The following is a 22,346-nucleotide window of genomic DNA, read 5'->3' on the forward strand; positions in this document are numbered from 1 at the left end:
AATGTGTGAATTTGCCTGGGTTAAATCTAAACCGAGTGTTTTTTCTCCCGCTTTTTCCCTCCTGTAGACCTGCCTGGAATTGGAGCGCTATCTGCAGACAGAGCCCAAGCGTTTGTCGGAGCTCTTTGACCAAGACTTGGATGGCCTCCTAACTCCAGCCTACATGAAGGAGGATGGAGAGGAGGAGCTGTCAGACACCCTGCTCCCCAGCCTGCCGAGCCTCCCAGAACCACCGAGCCCACCTCCGGTGATCCTTTGCCCTACTCGAAAGAACTTCCCTTCCCCTGGCGCTGTGAGGAGAGACCTCAAACCCAAAGGACAAGGGCTGGAAAATGTAGAGGGCATGGAAGGGGTCCACCAGGCTCAGCTGAGTGCCGTCACCTCCCTGACACCTCCGTCATCGCCAGAACTCGGCCGACACCTCGTCAAACCCAACCAGACGCTGACGGCCTCGGCTGATGGGACACTCACCTTGAAGCTGGTAGCCAGGAAGGTGGGGCTTAGCGCAGCCAGGTTGGTGGCGGGGCACACGCTTCCTGTCCAGGTGAAAGATGAAGATGAGGGGGCTGCATGTGTGATCGGGGTTGGAGAGCTACCAGAAAACAAGAAGAGGATTCACCGCTGCCAATTCAATGGTTGCAGAAAGGTGTACACCAAGAGCTCCCACCTAAAGGCCCATCAGAGGACACATACAGGTAGGAAGTCTTCTTCTTCTTCTCTTTTTATCTGCTCCCTTTAGGGGTCACCCAAGCACATCATATGCCTCCATTTCATTTCTAGCATCCTCCTCCGTCCTTCACTGCATCCACAAATCTTTTTTTTCTTTTGCTCCTGCCTGGCATCTTAATCTTCAGCATCCTTTGTCCAACATATCCATTATCCTCTGCACACGTCCAAACCATCTCATCCTTGAATAAACCTGAACTTTCACTCTGATGTACTAATTTCAAATCTTGTCCATTCTGGTCACTCCCAATATAAATCCTGTCATCTTCAGTTCGGCCTCTGAACCACACTCTCCAAGCCATACATCATAGCAGGTCTCACTACCATCCTGTAAACTGTGCCTTTCACTAGTGCTGCTATGCTTCTGACACAAATCACCCCTGACATGCGTTTACTCTCTAGTGAGTCTCTAGTCCTGCTGACGGTCCCCTGGACAGCAGGTATGGGCAGCAGTCCTTGTCCTCTAGCCTCTGTAAGCTTGGTGCACAGGAGAAGGTTCTTCTTAGAGTCGTCCTCTATCTCGCTGTGGACGTCTAGAGCCACAAAAATGACTAGCCAGCCTTCTGGTATGGAAACATGACACAGGAAGGCCTGAGTCTAGCTGGTTAGTAGCGACTGTACTTTCAAAATAAGAGGACAGAAATGTTCCACAAGTAAATACCTTGCAGATGGCATCACTCATACGCAATTGAATACGTAATGCATACATAGCATATAGCTTACACAGCACAGGGCACAATGTCAGATTCCCACTATTAGAACTACTACAGAAGTATTTATAGTCTTATCATACTGTATGTGAAATTGACACACAATATTAAGTTTTCATTTTCAAATATCTTGTCAATAATGCCAATAAATAGTTACCTTTTAACTCCAATTCTGAATTTGAGCAGAATAGTTGGGGCACTTTTCAGATATGATTTCAGTAAGCCGCTTTCAGCGCGGCAGCTCTGAGGGCGCCTCTACAATCACAGGTAGCCCCTTCATGAACCTGTAATAAAACTGACTGACGCTCATGGTTGGTGACAGATTAAAAAGGCTCAATCCTGAAGCTAAATGACCGCTGCATGCCGAGCGAGACACAGACAGACACCGAAGATGAAAGAACAGGATTCAAAGAGTATTTTCTTCTTTTTTATAGCACACACTCTGACTCTTTTCTTGTCTTTGGATGAGCACTGAGTTGGTTTTTTTTTTTTGTGTCCGACCATTTTTCTTCTACCGGTGATGTCTCGAAGCCTCGCCCACTCGGGGAGATGCGTTTAATATGTCGGGCAGTTCTGTAACAATCTTCCGGTTTATCACAGTCCGTGCTTCCACCCTCCTGGGTTTTCAAATTTTTAGATAACCTCACTTGGAAATACCAAGTGCAAATCCACCTGCTACACATTCTTGGAACAAAATGCACACAAAACGATAAGGAATGTGCAAGAAGCAGCAGCTCTGTAATCACAGAACAGGGTCTGTGCCTTATTGAAATATCAAAAATGAAAGATAAAAATGTGACGATTTGAGAAAAAGGCAAAAAATCCCCTCAAAAACCACGACTCTTATCCTCACTCTTTCTGCTTAAGTACTTCTCTGAGCCAAACCAGGGTAGGTCCTCCTTGTCAAGGTTCTTCACATGAAGGAAGGGGGGAGGGTTCAGAAGCTATAACTCTCCCGCTCCTCCATCTCAATCCCAAACCACTCAGACCTCTGTCAGGGAGCTGTCCTCTGTCTGAGTAAGTGCGCAGTGATGGATGGATTGACCTGGATAGGCTGCCATTTCCTCGGTTTATTTCAGGCCTTGCGTCCTCTATGCGTTCTATAAGTCTAGGTCAGTGTTTCTCAATCTGAAGTTGTCAGATTTTGTTTTTACAGGGTTGGTAATGGGATCATTTTTAAGAACAAGGGAAATATTTTTCAAATGTAACTTTATATTATAATCCCATGAGGCAGGACATGAGGGATAACCATCTCAGCATTTTCTCCAGTGTGTCAGAGATTGCTGTTATTAACTTGCAGCTTATTTAATAATAATAATACATTTTATTTATGAGCGCCTTTCAAGTCACCCAAGGACACTTTATAATAGGATAAAACACTTAGTAAAACAATGGGAGAATAAGAACAATAAAACAAAAGCACAAGATAAAATGAACAAACAGTGGATTCACAGTGAATATGCAGATTTGAACAGATGAGTTTTGAGTTGGGATTTAAACTGGGGGAGAGAACCAATGTTTCTTATTTCTGGGGGCAGAGAGTTCCACAGCCTGGGAGCAGAGCAGCTGAAAGCTCTGCTTCCCATGGTGGTGAAGCGGAAGGAAGGTACAGCAAGCTGGATAGAAGAAGAAGATCGAAGTGAACGGTCAGAACAGGTAGTGGTTAACAGGTCAGAAAGGTAAGGAGGAGCGAGGTTATGAATGGCCTTGAAGGTGAGCAGAAGAAGTTTGAATATTATCCGGAATTTCACAGGGAGCCAGTGAAGTTCCTGAAGAACAGGGATGATGTGCTGGTAGGAGGGGGTTCTGGTGATAATGCGAGCAGCAGAGTTCTGAAGCAGTGGAAGCTTATGGAGGGATTTTTGGGGGAGACCATGCAGAAGAGAATTGCAGTAGTCAATACGGGAGGTAACAAGACTGTGGACAAGAATGGACGTAGACTGGGTGGAAAGAGAAGGAAGCAATCTGTTAATGCTGCGTAGATGGAAGTAGGCAGAACGGGTGAGATTGTTGATGTGAGATTTATAGGAAAGTGAACTGTCTAGGATGACACCAAGGCTCTTAACCTGAGGAGAAGGGAAAACTGTGGAGTTATCGATGGTGAGTGAGAAATGGTTCGCCTTCAAAAGGTTGGATTTGAGCTCTTCTGTGTGTCTTCTTTTGGTTGGCGAGCTGAGAGCGATGTTATTTTTGTTCGGTCTTTTCTCTTCCCCCCACACTCCGAGAGAGGCGTTCAGCGGTATAATGAGATGGATATTGACATGTGATAGGTAGCCATATAGCTGTTTCCTTATTTATTTTAACCGCGGGAGGTACAGCGAAGCGCGTCCATCATAGTAAATGAAGTTACAGTGACTCAAATTGGATTGGGCTCCCCCGCCTTCTAAATTTATCCACTGCTTGGTTGACAGATCACCAGAGCTGTCCAGCGAAGACGCTACGTGCGACTTGTTTACCAGCTCTGGCTTGCCTCTTTGAAAAGAAGTCATCATCTGAGTGTGAGAGATGATGAAAACATCACACCCTATGTGTTGGAACAAATTTGCACAGACATGCCATCATTGATTCCCCCAGCGTGGTGTGTCTACAACCCTTGTGATTAGACTCCATGCCAACTGGGCCAGCTATGGGGGACCAGAGCCACCAGTGCTGTCCAGTCACAAAATCCATACAGACAAATCACAAAAAGTCTCAATTAAATGAAACTGAAATCCAGAGAGCTGTGTGGAGTAGTTGATATTAAAATGTATGTGAAGGCTGAACCGACCATAGGAATCTGAACATAGTGATGCTACAACATGATGTAAAAGTCTTCAGCCAACGCTCATTTCTTTATATTTTGTTTCTAAGAATTCAGACTTTCTTCTGATGTTTTAAAGTGCTCTTGAACAACAGTTCTCCAGGTTTTCTTTGGACATTGCCTGGTTTTCCACTCATTTTCCATCCACTCCTTGTACCTGACCATTTTCAGAGGAGAGTTTTTTGTTTGTTAAGCCACTTAAAACTGACCTATGACCCATTAAAACATAAAACAAAGCACTGAACCAAAGAGACAAACCACCGTTGTGTCTACGCACAACACACAGCGTAGCAAAAAAACAATTTTAAATTGTAACTTTAGACTCTTTGTTGTTACTTGACTTGCCTGAAAGTCTAAAAGTAAAATCATACCTGGATCCTGGATAGAAAAACACACAGTGGAGCACTATCAGTCATGGATCGGCCTCCCCAGAGCCCGGACCTCAACATTATTGAAGCAGTGTGGGATCATGTTGACAGAGAACAGAACAAAAGGCAGAAACATCCAAAGAAGAGCTTTGAATGTCCTTCAAGAAGCCTGCAGAACTATTCCTGAAGACTACTTAAAGAAAGCTGCCTAAGAGAGTTCAGACTGTGCTGAAGAATAAAGGTGGTCACACCAAATCATGACTTTCAAGCTCATTAAAATTGTATTTCCATGTATGTTTGCACATGTTTCAATACACTGCTGTGCCGTTTCCATAGCAGAATTAGGAATGGCTCAAGACTTTGCACAGTACTGTACCGTAATCTGACATCCATACTATATTTTGTGTTTAACTCGGTTAATTAACAGAGTAAATAGCAGAGGGGGCACCTTTATTTGTCTTGTGATATCTTTGAATTTTGAGATGGAGCATTCCAATCCATAGTTACAGTTTAGGTCCAAACCTCTGGAAACTTGAAAAACAAACCTCCAAAAACAGCGGCTGCATGGCTTACTCATTACCAATGTATTAAGAAACATGTCTTAAGCTGTTTTCCCACATTAACTTCAAACAATTTTAGAAGAATTAGTTTGGGATCATTTTGATCCTTTCTCACACGCAGCACACAGCAGGAAATAGTCTGCCTCGGATGCGTTCACACTGTTGGAAGTACTCCGTGTGGTTTAGGCGATAGAGCTGCTCGGGTACAGCGTGTATAGGAGGCAGGACACATGATGAGCAGTGGATTCATCAAACAGACATTACAAAGACGCTGCACTATGGAGCTGCCTGCTTAAAGACCCCTTTCGGGTAATGTCTAGAAAACTTTGGAGCTGCAGTGTCAATCAGCTGACTGTTTGGGAAGTTGTAGAAGGCTGCAGGAGAAGGAGCTCACCTGTCAATCATCTGTGCTGACGCTGTATCGTGTCTGGAGCTAGCTTGGTCCTTCCCCAGTGAATATGTACCTATTTTATGAACCATTTAATAGTTATTAAACCAAGATAACACCCCCATTTTTCACTCTGTTTATATTTATTTATAATGGCACTAAGTTAATATTATGACTTGACCAATCACTTCAACTATAATTGATTTGCCTCTCTTTAACTATTTGTCTAATTGACTAATTGTTGGGAGTGTCTATCATTGCACACCTGAATAGACAAACAGAGAAAAATTAATGTGGCAACCTCTTTTTATCACCCCCCTCTCTACCCTGTAAATTATTAAGAAAAATTTACATTAAAATGATTTAATGACAGTGTCACAACTTCCATATAGCACCATTAAAAACACACTTCCTCCCTTCCCCCATGGAGCCTATCAGTGTCACGTAAGGTGCTTTAACATAAAAGCAGTGAAAAAAGAACATCTGTCTTGTTATTCAAACCGGGAAGGTAGAATGATAAACGGGGAAAATGTCGACTTAAGATGACAAAGGGAGCCACAAAAGCTGAAGAAAGAGGAGAAGAGCGACGTGGAGTGAAACAAAGAGTAGATGAAGACAGAAGACAGGGATGGGGGAGGTACAGTGGAGCGACCCTCTTCAGAAAAAGACAGCAGTGCCACGGGCTCCCCCATTCACTGAGCCATTATCCTGACAAGTTTAAAGATGTCATTACTCAAATCCTCTTTTTCTTAGTTGTTATTTCCATAAATTACTGACGGAGAAAAGGCAACGATTTAATCTGGAATTAGACGGGCTGAGTTGAAATGACAGTGCCCTGTAGAGCTTTTTGTGAATAGGCTTATGGGAGATAAGGAATGGTACAATTAGATTTTGGGTAGGGTAAAACACGAGGACTGTTGGGTTATTCTGCCTTCGCTCTCTCGCTCTTTCTCCTGTTTCTCATCATTTTCCCTCTCTGGCTCTCTCCTCCTCTCATTCTGTCTCGGTCTTTTAGCCAGTACGCTGTCTCTCTCTGCATGTTCGCCTCTCTATCGGGCTCATATTCTGTCACTCTGCTCTTTTGCCACTTTTAGTTTTTTTTAAAAGGGGGTCTAGGTATATGTATATATATTTTTTTATATTCCTGGACTCTAATTTTGTTCTGATTGGCTGCCTTTTGTAAACAGAAAGCTTGAACAACAGTGAGGCGGGGCTTGTGTGCCTGACGTGACCATATTAGGAGTATCAGCTCTAAGTGACATCATACAAAGGAAAAAGTATAAAAAACTGTCTGAAAAGGAGCATTTAGAGTAGAAACATGATCAGGTAGAAATGGAGGCTAAAAGCTGGACTCCTCATCACTGCCTTTGTTAGCTTTGTGTTAGCATGCTTGTCTTTGCAGATGCTAGCAAAGAGCTGAAGTTGTGTTAGGAGTGTAACGCGCTTGCTTCTATCCTGGTTACCATCATGCTCTTGTCCTCTAGTCCAACGTCAGACTATTTTTTTTTTCTTTGTACCCGCCTGGTGTGCAAATAACCGAAGAACCTTTGTAACACAAGTAGTGACATGATTTCAGTAATAACTCTACCATATATTTTTGATGTAAGGCTATCTCTGTTATGATTTATTGTGAGAATGATGGCACCTCATTTGGCCTTTACGACCACAAATAGGCTCTTTCCACTCTTATTCTTTTAAAATATTACAATGTGTCTTTGGATATGTGAGAATATTTTTTCAATCAACTACAAAACTAATTTAAAGTGCCTTTTAAAAAAAACCTGCCAGGCACTGTGTTAGAAATGATTAAGCCTTTTATGAAAAAAGGCTTCATCCCATGCTTTCCCATCATCCTCACGTCTCTTACTAACGCACTTCAATTCTCCATTACTTCCTCCATATTTCATCTTTGTCTCTTCCCCTCGCTCATCTCCGAGCCAGCAGTGCTGGTTGCAGGGCTGGCGCCTATAAAGCCGCCTCTCCGAGAGCCTCTGTAATGACCTCTGAGACCCAAATGCCCTGCTTCAGCGTCAGCTAATGGAGGGAATGTAATTAACTTCACCACTGGCACCTGAGAGGCTGGAGAGAACGGGCGCATGGGTGCGTGTGTTTGAGCATTCGGAAGTAACAGATTACGCCTAATGGGATTACGGTGACTCAGGAAACACCCAGTTATCAGATTATGGATGAGAAATATGTGAGCACTCATTTGATTATTTTAAAATAAAAAAGCATTTGTAAAGATGGAGAGAGGAGGGGGTGGGGTATTTTGATTTTATGCATTTCTTCCCTGAAATGAAAAGGGAGAAGTGCCGGTTAATGGTGGATTTTATTAAATCATTCGGAATAAATAATTGTTTTAAAAAGCAGCGCCCAACTGTCCACAATCCTGATTCTTTAAATCATAACAATAATCCACTTAGCTCAATAATCTACATTATACAGGCAAAGTAATCCAAAAGTAACAGAAGGTAATCAGATTATGCTGCTGGGTTCAGGCTAATCCAGTGGATTAGGTTACTAATGGACGTTTAAAACTGTCAATCAGTCGAACTGTATGTTTTTACAAGTAGCATTTCCAGTCCGGTGTCTGTTTGCAGAGGCGAGTGGGTACCTGCTCTACTTCACTGTTTGGGCATCTTGAGAGAGAGCGGAGGAGGGTGGATTTTTTTTCTAAAGGGGGGGGGGATGTTGCTAGGCAACGGAGGCAGTGTATCGTTGGAGGAGTCGGTAGCTGAGTGGTTATGTACTGCTGCAGGCTCTGGTCTCTTAGTGCCCCCCTCCTCCTGCACCACCACTACTACTTCCACCACCATCATCGCCCCCTCAGCCCCGCTCCTCACCCCCGCCTCTTGCCCTGTACAGCTCTACGGCTACCGTCGCTAGGCAACTGCCTCCGTGCTCTGCCAGCGTGCTCAGTAATTGGCCGGTGGCATGGCGGCGTACCGTTGCCAGATCCAGCCAGCTGCACTGCCTCCTCATGTTTCACCACATACCCCCTACCCACCCCACGTCTCTCTTAGACATACACTCACACACAGATACACCCCACCCCCCTTGATCCCATTGCTAGGCAACGGATTCAGGCATTTCTGCCTCCCAGGAATTTCATTGGCCAGAGTCGGATGGCCCAAACCTGCAGCTCTGGGATGGAAGGGGACAAGACTAATTTCTGGATTTAGACCAAAAGCACTTTAAACTCTACAGTTTTTTGTTAAAGGGACAGTTCACCGCAAAATCGAGTAGTTTTTTACATTTATATATATACATATATATATGTATATATATATATATATATATATCGATATAGATATACATATATATATTTTGCCTCTGTTCTGCAGTCCTATTTATCAATCCAGATTGTTTTAGTCTTGCCCAATTGTGGTGCTATTGTGTGTAACTCCTGATCCTAGAAACAAAAGCGGTCCAGGAGAGCAAAAAAGGGTTAGGTAGTAAATGAGAATAAACCAAATTGACTGATAGACTCAGCAGACTCATATAAACTTACATTTAAACCACAAACAAAACTGATGGCCTAGACAGAGTCATCTTGGTGACTTAAATATCCAAAAGAACTACACTGAATGGAATAAATGGCACAGGTGTACCAGATCCACTGAAATTAGAACACAGGAAGTTGCACCATTTAAGTTCCCTCTTAGCTGATCTGCAATGGAAGCTAACTGTTGGCAGGGGGGTAATGAAATTAATAAATTATATAAAAATACAAAAAATTGGGGTTTATCTAAATATAAAAATAATGTTAATAAATGTTAATAAGTCATGTATGCAAAGTTTCATTGAGATTGGCCAACCCATTAAGGAGGAGATGGGGGTAAATACATATACATATGCAATGGATACTCTCCCATCATTACAGTCAGATCTTCAAATAAAAGCAGGTACGCTACAGCCAAAATCAGCATATAGACATGGTTTATCACTTTAAAAAAATTGAAAAAGAAAGAAAGTACTGATTATTTTAGATCCGGCCTGAAATACTATGTGAATATCTCCCACATTTGGCTCACAGATGTGGCCCCTCCTTACTTTACACAAGCTCTCATTGCAGTTTTGACAGAGCAGTTGATCTATTGATTTTGTCCCTTTAGATAATCGCATTCAATGAATTAAGCCAGTAGTCGTGGTGAAAGCGCTCGAGCAGAGTTGGTCAGCCTCGAGCACCAGTCCAGATGGGATGTGACTGATGCAGGTGACATCTTCGGAGTTGGACGCAGCTGGCGGATTGTGGCCTCCTTGCCATTATGTGTCTGGCCTAATTATCACTACCCCCTCCTTCCCTACCAGCATATCTGCAGCCTCCTTTGCCTTAATCCACTTCTGCAACACTTCTCTCCTACTCTACTTTTCCCTCCCCTGGTCTCATCTCACCTCCTCCTCTCAGTCTCTCATCCACCTTGCCTCTAATCCTCACCCCTCCCTCCCACCCTCCCTCCCTCTCAACCTCTTCTCTCTCAACCCTCCTCTCCTCTTCTGCATGTTCAGCAAGATTGGAGACCAGTGGGAGCTTCTCCATCTCATCCCATTGCTCTCTTTACAGTCCCTAAAAAAGGAAATGGTGACAGGAGGCACAGGGATCTTTATCAGACTGGAAGCTAACACGCACTCACAATATACAGGACACACTCATTAAAATAAAAGCTCTGCCAATATCAAACAGGAAGATAAAGGGTTAGCGGCAAAGAGCTTTTTGCATGGGCGCAGAACAACAAATAAGCGTGTGATTGGTGTATGAGCGATCAAACAGGTGCTCACGTGTGCTTTTTTTTTACCCCCTAGGTGAGAAGCCATACAAGTGCTCGTGGGAGGGCTGCGAGTGGCGATTCGCCCGGAGCGACGAGCTGACGAGGCACTACCGCAAACACACCGGCGCCAAGCCTTTTAAGTGCAACCACTGTGACAGGTCTGTCAAAACATGCCTCTCCCTCCTTCTCCGTGTCTTATATGTTTTTCTTCACTTTTTTATCCGAGCGCTATTTGAAGTACTTCCACAAGCACAGCAGGCTGTGTTTTAACATTGTGTTTGGTGTAGTGAAGACAAGATGCTGGTTACACACCCCGAAATGTGTTTTGGTACTGACCCAGTTTAAAAGTGTGTTGGCAGGATTACTAATGTGCGCTCCAAGACCCAACTCGCTCAGTGTTTGAGCGAGTTGAGCTCAGTGTTTCAGCTCTAGACCCACATTAGGGACGGTGCAGCATATTAATAGTGAATTTACACACATGATGATAGATAGTCTTTATTTGGATTCAGAGCGGGACAGAGGTGTAAAATGAGTTTCATTAGCAATGAAACACCTAACAACCTGGGATATTAATTTAATTTGCAGGGTATTAAGTAAATAAATACTGGCTTTATTATCAGAAACACTGGCAATAAAGAAAAGATAGACACAGCCTTTGAGGGTGAAGCTGGTGCTATAGTCCATTTAATCTGTGCTCTTTTTTTGCCCAGCAGGGGGTCACTCGTCTGACTGTACAGAAATCTGGCAAATTATCCACATTTCTCATTTCTTACACACTTAGGTTAGGGTCTCGATTGTTAGCTTAGAGTTTTATTTAATACATGATGAAAATGTACTTAAAGGTACATAAGGCTATCCCGGGTAAAACTTGAGTCTTCAAGTGTGGACCTCACTGACCATCGGGTGATGTCATGGCTATCTTTTATATACAGTCATTAATCTCAACAGTCACTGACTTTAGTTTAAACAGTGGAAATTGGTTGAATTTGTAGATTTTTAGACATTTACAGGAGGGAAATGTATTTGGGGAATTGTTGAAGCCACCATAACCCTAAATACAGGTGTAAGTGTGTGTGTGTGGGTTACTGGAAATAAAGCCCCAGGCTGGCCCAGTGATTGGGCAGGCTTTCCGGTGAACTCTATAATCCCTGTCACCTGAAAAGTCCTTGTGCAGAGCAAGCTGAGCATCCGAGAAGTTTACCACACAAAAACAAAAACAACTAATGAATTTAAAAAAAATTTGTTAATTAACTTTAACTAACAGCTATTTTAGCAATAAACAGAAAAAAATATATAAATCAATAGTAAAGTCCTAATTTATGGTTTATTTATGTAACTAGGAATCCAAACAATCACAGGACCTCTAAAGAACAGGCACTTGGAGAAAGGGGAGAGGAAAACCACCATTTTAATAGGAAGAAACCTCCAACAGAACTATGCTCATGGAGCACCCATCCTCTCCAACTGGTTGGGGGTTAGGGGAAAGAGAAGAGAGTAGAGAGAGCCAGAACAAAAGGGGAAAAAAATGATTGAATCTTTAAATGACATCTTTTAAATGTGCACATTTAATGTTGCAAATGAGAGTGTTTTAAACCAAATCACAACCTTTTCCTAAACCTACCTAAGTTTGATGCTTAAATACACAAACTACAGTCTCCAGGTGATTTATAACCTAACAACTTCCTGCATATACTGCTTTTAACAAGTATTTTCAATAACAGTTTGATAATAAACAGATAATGCTCCCATATTGTTTATAAACCTACAATAGAAACAGTTGTGAAACATTAGCGTTAAATATTTGCATTTTTGTTCGTTAACATTTTAACAATAATTGTTTTTTTATGATAGTTATGATGGACTATTGCCATTAAACACTTTGCAGATCATAGATAATGTTTTGTTTGCTGTTTTAAATCAAACATCATATGAATCTCAAAGTCATGCACCTTTACACCCTTGACTGTCACCGGAAAGAGGTAATCTGTTATAGTTTGACTGTGACTCTTCCTAATTAGGCACCTTGGCCTCTGTTTAATTATGAAGCAAAGGGAAAGGGCTCCTTAAATCTGGTTCCACTGACCAAAAAAACCCCCAAACATTTTAAGGCAATTATTCACTTTTTAAATGATCAGCTTGCTGCCGACACAAAAATCTTTACTCCTATTTTAATTACACCCTGCTGTCTGTCTTTGATCTGGCCCTCGCTGACACCTCTGGGATCTCTGAGCAATATTGTCTACAGGAGCTACCACAATGCAGCAAGGCATCCCATGATAAAAAGCGTGCTTTTAAAGGATTTCATCACACACAAAAAAGGAAATTTAAAAGGTTCTTTTTGTTATTGCGCTACAGAAGAAAAAATTTTAATATATATATAGTAGTACCTGCAAGGTAAATACCGCCTTAAAATGTGCTTCCTCTGCTATACAGAGGCTTTTTGGTGACTTTTGTAGCTTTTTTTTTGTATATATGTCCTTGGGTATGTGAGTGAGAACATGCAGTTATATTTTACGGTAGTAAACCATTTTATGGAGATCCTAGCAGAAACACCAAAATAGCTCTATGATGGCAACCAAACAGCAGTATTATCCTGTAAAGCTCATATTTCACAGTACAGCGCTGGATTGTTTTTACATTAAAAAGGAACTGCTGTCGTAGTTACAACAGGCACATTTTAATCCTGCTTAAGCTTCTCTCCAGTGCCTTATTGTAATTTAACTGGAAAGTTTCTTTCATTTGCCATTAACATACGGATATGTTTTCTATAAAATACTTTTATTTACTTTTACTTACGTGCTTACTTAAATTTATCTTCATATTTACTTTTTTTTAACTTACATTTACTTGCATGTTTTACTTACATTTGTTGCCATTCCTTCATTTGTTTCACTTACATTTGTCTTCACCCAAATTATTCTTGTAATTGCATCTTTTACATTGTGCTGACAGCCTTGTTTTAATCAATCATTTTCTTCTTTTTCTGGAAATTACATGCAACGCCATTTAATTATTCATGGAGCTAGAAATTAGGGAATAAAGATGTCATCTATTGTCAAAAACCGCTGCGAGCAAAAAACAGTGTGTGTCTTTTAAAGGACAGTGCAGTCTTTTTTGACAGTTTCAAAACTGATCACAGTGCAGGGTGTTATTGAATATATGACTTCTTGAATCATGCATAGGTTCATTATGAAAGGACAAAAAGAAATTCCCTCCTCACCTAAGGTACTTTGCCTTGATGCCTATTGAAAAGTGTGTATGCATATGTGTGTGTGTGTGTGTCAGGGGGCAGAGGGCCATGCAGTGTCAACTTAATCAGGTCTCAGCTGGAGAGACTGTAAATACAGTATCCCTCCCCCCTGATTTCCCACCTCCCCCCGCTACCAGACCCCCCTACAGGCACATCCCTAATTTGGGCCCACCTCTGTCATGTGTCACAGGATGTCCAACCCCTCCAGCCTAACACACACACACACAAGTGCACACACACCCTGCTGAGATGAAGGAAGAGGGGAAACAGGGGAGACAGAAAAAAGTCAGGGTGGAAGATTGAGGATGGGGGAAGTTGGGGGACGAGGGAAGGAGGAGGCAGACCTACGGTGTGCCAGCTGGTGTCGTGCCCCCGAGTCGTGACTCATACTTTACCATCTGTCTCAGCGAACGCACTCACAGTGACACACACACACACACACACACACACACACACACACACACACACACACACACACACACACACACACAGAACACCCATGAATGTCTTCTGAGCCGTTCATTTATCCCACATGTGTTTGTACGGGTGCACACACTTGTGCGCACAAAGACAGTAACACACACACAGGTATGACAGTAAGACGGATGACTGGTGGCTCATCACATGTGACTCTCTCTCTTGGCCAAACACTGATTCATCAAGACGTGTTAGACAGTTCCCTCTGTCTCAGTGGAAAGAGCCAATCTGAAACCTGTGTCAAAAAAAAACAAGGTAGGAAAGGAACATCTTCTAGAAATTCATGACATGAAGGCATGAAGTGATAAATGTTAGAATCTGAGTTCAAAGAAAGACTATGGTATGTTACGATTGAGCTATAAAAATTCTTAAATTAACAGTCAAGGTTAAATTACCTCACATCCACGGCTATCATAAACCTCAAAAGCCTTCTGACTAATATTTAGAGGCGACGTCTCTAATGGCAAATAGGAATCACACTGCATAATCTTTGGGAAAACTGCCCTGCTTCTTACTGGATTTATTACCTCAGTAAACACTTCTTTCATGTGTTTGTAGTCTCTAGTATCAAGTCTTATTCTGGACAGCATTGTTCTCATTTTTAACTCATTTGGTCATAGAACCGATGGGCTTGTGCAATGATGAGGCGTCCATCATTTATCTGTACCTGTGTTCAAAGCAATTGCTAATTCTCCTAGAGAGGTGTCAGATTTTAGATGATCATTGTGTGCATGGTTTTTTTTACTAAGGCAGAGGTGGACAATTAATTTCCCCAGTGGGCCACATTAGAAACTGGGATTGTTGTGGAGGGCCACACCAATAACCTGAACTCAGTCAAACTCGGTATTAATTTTATCCCTTTGTAAGCTTGTGAGCACGACCCTCCACAACAGTCCCTGGTTCTCACGTAGCCTCTCGGGAAAATTAATTGCCCACCCTGATTGAAGGGGCCTCACCCAAATTTTGCTCAAGGTCAAGGTCATATTGATTGTTTTATGAGCACTTTCATTTTTAGAATGATCACTACTAGGGTATTCGTCAGATTTTTGTGAACTTGTATGGACTGCTCATGCTTATACTCAGACGAGTGTAAGCATTAGAAACTGGGACTGTTGTGGAGGCCCGCGCCAATGAACAAAATTCTGCTCCACATTAAATTTATCTCTCTAAAAACCTATTGGTGTGGTCCAGCCCTCCACAACAGTCCTAGTTTCTCATGTGGCCCTTTGGGAAAATTAACTGGCCACCCCTGACCTAAGGATTCTTAATCCAAATCATGCTCATCATCAAGGTCATATTGGCCATTTTACGGGAACTTTTTATCAGTTGATTTTAATTCTCATTAGTTTGTGCAATATAGCCAACCAATAGCAACAAAACTTATAACTTGAGCAAGAAGAGCTACTACCACGTGGATATTCTGATTTTAATTATGGTTCCAGGCTATTCTTTAAGATGTAGCTACCTTCTGATTGACAACTTGTTAATGAATGGTCATGCAGTGGTTTTTCAGTCAGATCCAGCCCATGCTTGTGATGTTTCTTCAACTGGTTGCACCCTGTCTGATATGTAGATGGTGTCAAAATGCTGTATAAATAAGAGTGTATTAGCTATGAAACACTTTCAATATTTTCCTTGAACCTTTAGTGTCATACTCATCTGTAACGGCTGGGAGTGATGCACTTTAACACTAGCGTGCTGTGGTTATTTATTCTGTCATAACAAAGGGACATAAAACAGCAGCTATTTTCTTAAACTTAGCCTTTCTTCTGTTTAGAGACACTTCCTAAAGCGTTAGAAGCTTTGAAAATTCTGCAAATTGGAAGCTGTTTGTTTCTTTTTTCTGCACAGCATTAGTAAATTCATCCACTTTACTCAACTCTAAACCAGCCTCCGCCTCCATCCAAAATATTTCTCACACACTAATCAGCAAAACATCCAACTTCCAATTATCTAAAAGAAAGCAACACTTTCTTTTTGGAAAGCACTGCTTCTCTGGGGAACGAAGCTGTAGTGTTAGTTCAGCGAGCATGCCATAGAAACGCTGTTGATCTGGAGATGAAAAAGTAGGTCTCATAATGGCTGCATCTGTATGTAAGCAAGTGTGGCATAAACAAAACACCAGCTGAAAGCATATATTATGTCACTTTGTGGCAATCAGGTTGAAATAATCATTAGTAAAAATTATTTTTAAAACCCTCCCGGAAAAAAAAAAATAGGCCGACGTACTTCCAGAGCAATTCCATTTTTCACTCTGCAGCTACGCCCCAGCAATTCTGCAAGCCTGATTTCAGATGAGAGGCTTTGATTCATCTAATTTAGCTATCGTTTTACAGCACATGTTTTGCATGCTGCTCCTCCTCCCCACCACTACCACCACCACACTGTTTCAACAGATCCATCTGCGGGCTCTCTAGTTATTCATGCCGCAGCTGAAGTCATTAGGAGTGCTGCTGAAAATGCTGATTATGAATTAGTTACACATATACTAATTGCGTGTGCATTAGTGGCTCAGCACTCACTAGCTAACAGCAACATTTAGCTCAATCGACAAAACAAACTTCTTCCCCTTGCATTGGTAACGAGCTAACAAGCTGTTCTCTGTTTCTCTGTCTTTGGTTGCAGGTGTTTCTCGCGGTCGGATCACTTGGCGCTACACATGAAGAGGCACATCTGAGAGATTCGGGAGAGGTCAGCGGAAGAGTGGATGGAAGAGAGAGGAAAAGGATGGAGGCAGAGTGGAAGAAAGAGAGGAAACGTCTGCAGAAAAATAACACCTTGGATTTCAGAGAGAGACAGCAGGACGGATTGAAAAAAAAAAAACAAGAAAACACAAGATCTGGTCTTTCTCGACTGGAGAAATTGAAACCACACAGGGACTACAGACAGAAATACAGGCAGACAGACAAACTGATCCTAAGTGGCTCTGTCAATCTGTGCACGACCAGTTGGTCCATGATTCCACGGTGACACATCTTCACCTCACAACCATCCCCCCAACTCCCCTGTGTCGTTTTGTGGACTATACAGACGCTCCATCCCACCCTTCATATGTGTCTCAGAGGGGATGTGACATGACAAGCGGTGGGCCACGTGCCTGTAGTTGGCAGCTTTTTATTTCTCACCCTTTGCAGTCTTTGCCTTGCTGTGGTCCCTCTGTGAAATGCTTCCAGCCCTGTTCATGCAGCAGTGCTCCACATGCCAGCTAGGACACCAATGCCAAACTGGACCAGTTGTACTGTAACTCTGGTGTACTGCGAGGAGTACTACTGTTACAACACATATTATTATTGAAAAGAAGAGTTCATTCATTGTCAATAGCAGTTCCGCCAAGCAAGCGCAAAGGCTGACTTTCACTCCCTCAATACTCGCCACACCCTTTAGAATTCACCATTTCTTATATATCCAACAAATATTTGATAGTTTTCATCAAACATCTGTCTTATCTGCCAACTGAATCCATTCATAAATCCCTATGACTTCATGGCATATGAGCACTTGCTTGAATGGAGCGTTCCAATAGATCTCGAAGACTTGAAAATGGGAGTGTGCCCCACTGATGTGCTGTGAAGACTGACTGAGGTCATGTAGGCGGTTAGCTTGCTCTATGAACTTCCTTTTACCGGTTACGACTAGGCAAGGCTAACTTACCTACACTGTTACCTACACTGCGAAAGACTCCTAGAACATCAGCTGGAACTGAGTGGTTCATGAGATGCGAGATGGCTCTTAGGAGTGTTTTTCCTCTCTGGGATCTTAGCTCTAATGAGTTGTTGTCAAAAAACTGTTGCGCAATTGACTCTGTTGGCAAACTTTTGTAAAAATTTATCCACTGTCTTGAACCGGGAATTAATTAGGGACTCAACAAACGATGGCTTTCACGTACCAAATGAGCGTGGACAGCCAAATGCACAAGTTGAAGCAGCTAGCTTGCTGCGATAGCACACCGAACACAAACGAAAATCACTATGTACGTAAAGGCTATTTTATTTCTAGGAAATAGTTCTCCTGTTTTTTTGAAGAAGAAAAAAAAAACAGTTTAAAAAGACAGCGTTGGAGAATTCACTGGCAGCCAAAAAACAATTAAACAAAAAAAAAACCTCTGCAGTAGATGCCCAAAATGATCTCTTTGCACTTAAGAGTGATTGGCAACTAACTAGCCACTAGGTTCTGTCCTTTTCGTACCATCCTTGCATACTACTTTTTCCAATTTAGCAGCTCTTAGCCTTTTGAGAAACAAATAATAATAAAAAAAAAGCACCATTTAACAGCTCTTTAAACATGGCCCTATGCAGAACAAAGGACATTCCCGATCAACATGTAGGACTGAATGCAGATTTCTACTCTGCCAGAAATAGAAGAACTTTTTGGAAGAAACAAATTTAACATGTTGCTGGGCCCAGAGGTGTGGTTGGTAAGATCATACAAGGCACCATTTGTATTTATACTTTTTTACTGTTAAAATGAATAATGGGATTTGGAAAACTAGCTAGTCACACCTGGTAACTTTTACTGGACCACTAAGAGGTCATGAGTATGGATTTCCAGTGGGTCTGGAGTGTGTTAGGGGAGGATCGGATCTGCTCAGTCAGCAATGATAACTGCTCCATCAGCTCACAAAACTGCAGTGGAGTGAAACCCACACGCACAAAGAGACACATACATTCACTCTGAGAAAACTGGAATTATCATCTGTCCTGTGTGACCTGACTTTACTTAGATACAACCAAGACTGATAAAAAGGTCATAAATGTCTTCGTGTCGCAGATGAAGGTAAACACAGAAGAGAGCTTGAACAAAAGTAGACTGTGAAGATACTGACGAAACTTTACTGAGGACAGTTGCGTCAAAGCGTAAATTCTTTATTTTAAGACTTTAATTTGTGTGCTTCGCTTTGAAGCAAAAGTTAACCTGCATCTGTTTGCATTTTGGAATAAAATACACAACATTTACTTTACTCTGTTACACCGGAGGCACATAACAGTTTGTGCATTAGTGCAGTCTAGCTCAATATTTTCTAGACACGATATAGTAGTGGCTCTGAAGGTAGATACAGCGTCAATAACTCCTTCACGTAGTGAACTTATTCTAAATGTGGAAGCAAGTCTGACGTTTATTTGTTCTTGAGCAAATACCTGTCAGATAACTTGTTTTTTCTCTCTCCTGTCTTTGCAAGGTCCATTTGCAAAGACAAAAGAGACTGACCACTTAGTTTTAAGGAGGCCAAGATTTTTCGCAGGCCTTCCAGATTGAAACTACTGTTAGTATTTAGCTGTGTCTCAACTTGCATACTTCCATACTTGCTGTTTGCAGGTGTGTTCCTTGAGGAAAATCCATTAGCTAAGTGAGGCATGGTAAAATGCTGCTATCCACTTGTTAAGTCCGACATTATTAGCCATTTCCAGGTCTAAATGCTGCTTCCCTTCCCAAAACACCTTTAGAACAGTTGAAATTCTTTCAGCTCAAATAAAAACAATTACTATGGCTTTCTTTCAAGTGTAACAATAAAGATTCATGTCCAGCCATCCATGAAAAGAGGAGTTAGTAACTTTAGCAGGGTTAGATGTTAGCAGGAAGTTAGCGGACTACATATAACATGCTCTAACTGAAGTATTCTAAAAATAAATAAATAAATAAAAAGACAATAATGCTATACATTTGGACAACAACAAAGATGGAATACTAAATAGTAGCAATGTTTGGAGAGTTAGAGACATTTGACTAATGGGATAAATGGATATTTGCACATAATAAGTGCTACCTGGTGGCTAGCTGCAGAGCTATAGCTAATACAAATGCAATAGCACAGGGAAGATGATGGATTTAAACTGTTCTCCGTGTTGAGGAAGAAGGCAAGAAGCTGTCCACAGCTCGAGGTTAGTTATTTTTTTTGCTGTGTGGTTTAGCTAAAAAAAAAAAAAAAAAGAAAAATCTTGGTCCTAAGCTTAATATAGTCACTGAAATCTGAGCTAGCCTAAGAGTGATTCTTTGGGTTATAGTGCACATAATGAGCTTTTAAAAAATGAGCTTAAAGACGTGATGCACATGAATATAAAAAACTTTAAAAACAGCTTTTTTTTCTATTAACTAAAACACAGCACAAAGCATTACGGCCTCAGACAATGCAGTAAATGCTTGGACCTGGAGACAGGGTTGATACGTCGTCACTTAACTAGTAGATTGTCAATTTATCTTCCTGCATGGAAAATTACTAACATAAGTATCGGAATTGAGACACAGATTAGAAAATCATGAATACTGGAAGCATTTTATATTTGGAAATGATGATTTGGAAGTCTTTCATTTCGTACCAGGCTAGCAGACCCAAGTTTTTCCTGCTTAGCTTCTCTCCTCATGTGAAGATGAAATGAAGAATTCAAGTTTAACCTGTGGGTTAAAATTGTATCATCGATGGCAGCTCTATGTGTGCGTATTTGAGTATTTCAACAGGGTGTTGAAGTGAACTGTTTCAACTGAATGGGAAAAGGGGGATTTATTAATTTATTCTTAGATTTTTATTTTGTTTGGTTTGGTTTTTTTGTGTGTTCACGCTCCTTACTATTCAAGGATAGCGGAATATTTTGGACTGAAATTTTAAAAGTTTAAAGATATGGATCCCAATGACAGGACAGTTTAAAATTTTGCCTGACTCTTGTTGTGAGCTGACAGAAACATTTTTTCTCTTCATGTATCTGCCGGGAGCTCGAGAACTGGGATTTCAAAAGTGAATGTGTTTTCTTGGAAAGGTCGTTTCATGTCGTCTCTGAGGATGCGGTTCAGTTCTGTGTCATCTTAATGAATGATTGTTAATTCTGCCGTGCCTGTGTTTTTCTTCGTCCGTTTGTATTTGCACTCTGAATTTTTTGGAACGCCCACTTGCATATCTGCTGTTTTCTGTTCGCTTGTGCACCATACTTCACACGATGACCCCTCGGTGATGAAACACTGGTCACGAAAGTCTGTATAGTAGCCGTTTTTTTTTTAGCACAAAAGGTACATGCATACACGCTTCACGGATTCACATACATTGCAGATGTGCAGACAAACCTACACAAGCCGCATGCCTGCAGACACGCTTGAGCGCATCCACAAATGCGCAAATATGTACAAGCACATCTCGAATCCACGCACTCACAAAAACACATACAGACACAAACACCTATCCTGCGCTCTCCTTGTGGGTTTTTCCTACACCTTGTGAGAGTCGGAGATCCAGACTGCAGCTCTTGCTCTCAGCAGAGGGGGGTGCACACGCATTACTATGTGTGACACCACTTCTGTTTCCACCAGGTCTGAATTTTAAATCAAACACACCCCCGTTTTTCTACCAGCATTCTCTCATCACTTCCCCCTCTTCCTCCTCCCCCTCCTCCTCTTTGCCTCCCTACCCCCTTCCTTCCATTTTCTCAGATATGATCCCTTTCAACTCCTCTCCTCTGTCCAACCCCCCCCCACCCACCTGCCTCCCAACCACCCTTCCACCTCCACCTCCCTTCTATTTTTCTCCTCTGTTCTCTTTCTCCTTTTCTTTCTCTGTAAAAAGTGTTTCAAATTTATCATTTGTATATTATGATGTATGGGTACGATAATGTTCTTTATTATGGAAAAATGAGAAAGATTTATTTTTGTTACCGGTTTGTTTCATAATTCCTTTTTTAAATTGGTATTGTAATATCTCTATGCAAGGAACTGTTCGGTGAATCGTTTTTATTTAAGAATGTAATTATGTGTAATAAATGGTAGAAGCAGTTTGGCATGGAGTATTCATGGTTCTTGGCTGGTCTTTTAATGGCAGTTTCATCCTGTAACAATATGCACCTAATCATCCATCTTCACATAGAATATTTTATGATTTCTTATCAAGTCTCAATCACAGAGCCATTCAGATTGTTAACAATACGCTCCTAGAGGACGTTCCACAAACCCTTTCGCTTTTTCTTCTGCCCGACCAGAGCACTCGCAGGGACCGAGTGATTTGGGTTTGCTGCAGTTAAACCAGCTCAGTAAAAGTGGGCAGGTAATTTCATTTACATCCTCCTATTTCTGCTATTTGCAGTAAACCACCCTTGGAAGAGTAAAAAGGGCTCTGATTTATCGTTTCTTTTGATCAAACACGGGAAATGGGCCAGAATACCTTTACTTTGCCTCAGTGCGCACTCTCGTTGTCTCCCTCCGAGGAAGCTACAGCATGTTAATTATATCTGGTACCAACCAAGGTGATGACTTATCCGCTATTCCTGCCTTTTGACCATGACTAGCTGATAAAAGGCTAATCGAATAACTAATGGCTAATTAGGG

The 22,346-nt window shown here is 41.7% G+C and overlaps 1 protein-coding gene across 1 annotated transcript in view; it reads left to right on the plus strand.

Moving 5' to 3' along the window:
* klf7a (Kruppel-like factor 7a) overlaps positions 1 to 21,797 on the plus strand; it is a 53,438-nt gene extending 31,641 nt beyond the window's left edge. The window contains exons 3-5 of the mRNA XM_004562561.3: positions 68 to 695; positions 10,356 to 10,479; positions 16,674 to 21,797. Of these exons, the coding sequence (XP_004562618.1) occupies positions 68 to 695; positions 10,356 to 10,479; positions 16,674 to 16,725 (804 nt within the window). The 3' untranslated portion in view covers positions 16,726 to 21,797. The remainder of the gene's footprint in view (positions 1 to 67; positions 696 to 10,355; positions 10,480 to 16,673) is intronic.
* Positions 21,798 to 22,346: the final 549 nt, after the last annotated feature.

The sequence above is a fragment of the Maylandia zebra genome, linkage group LG23 (assembly GCF_041146795.1).
Source record: "Maylandia zebra isolate NMK-2024a linkage group LG23, Mzebra_GT3a, whole genome shotgun sequence".
NCBI classification, from domain to species: Eukaryota; Metazoa; Chordata; class Actinopteri; order Cichliformes; family Cichlidae; genus Maylandia; species Maylandia zebra.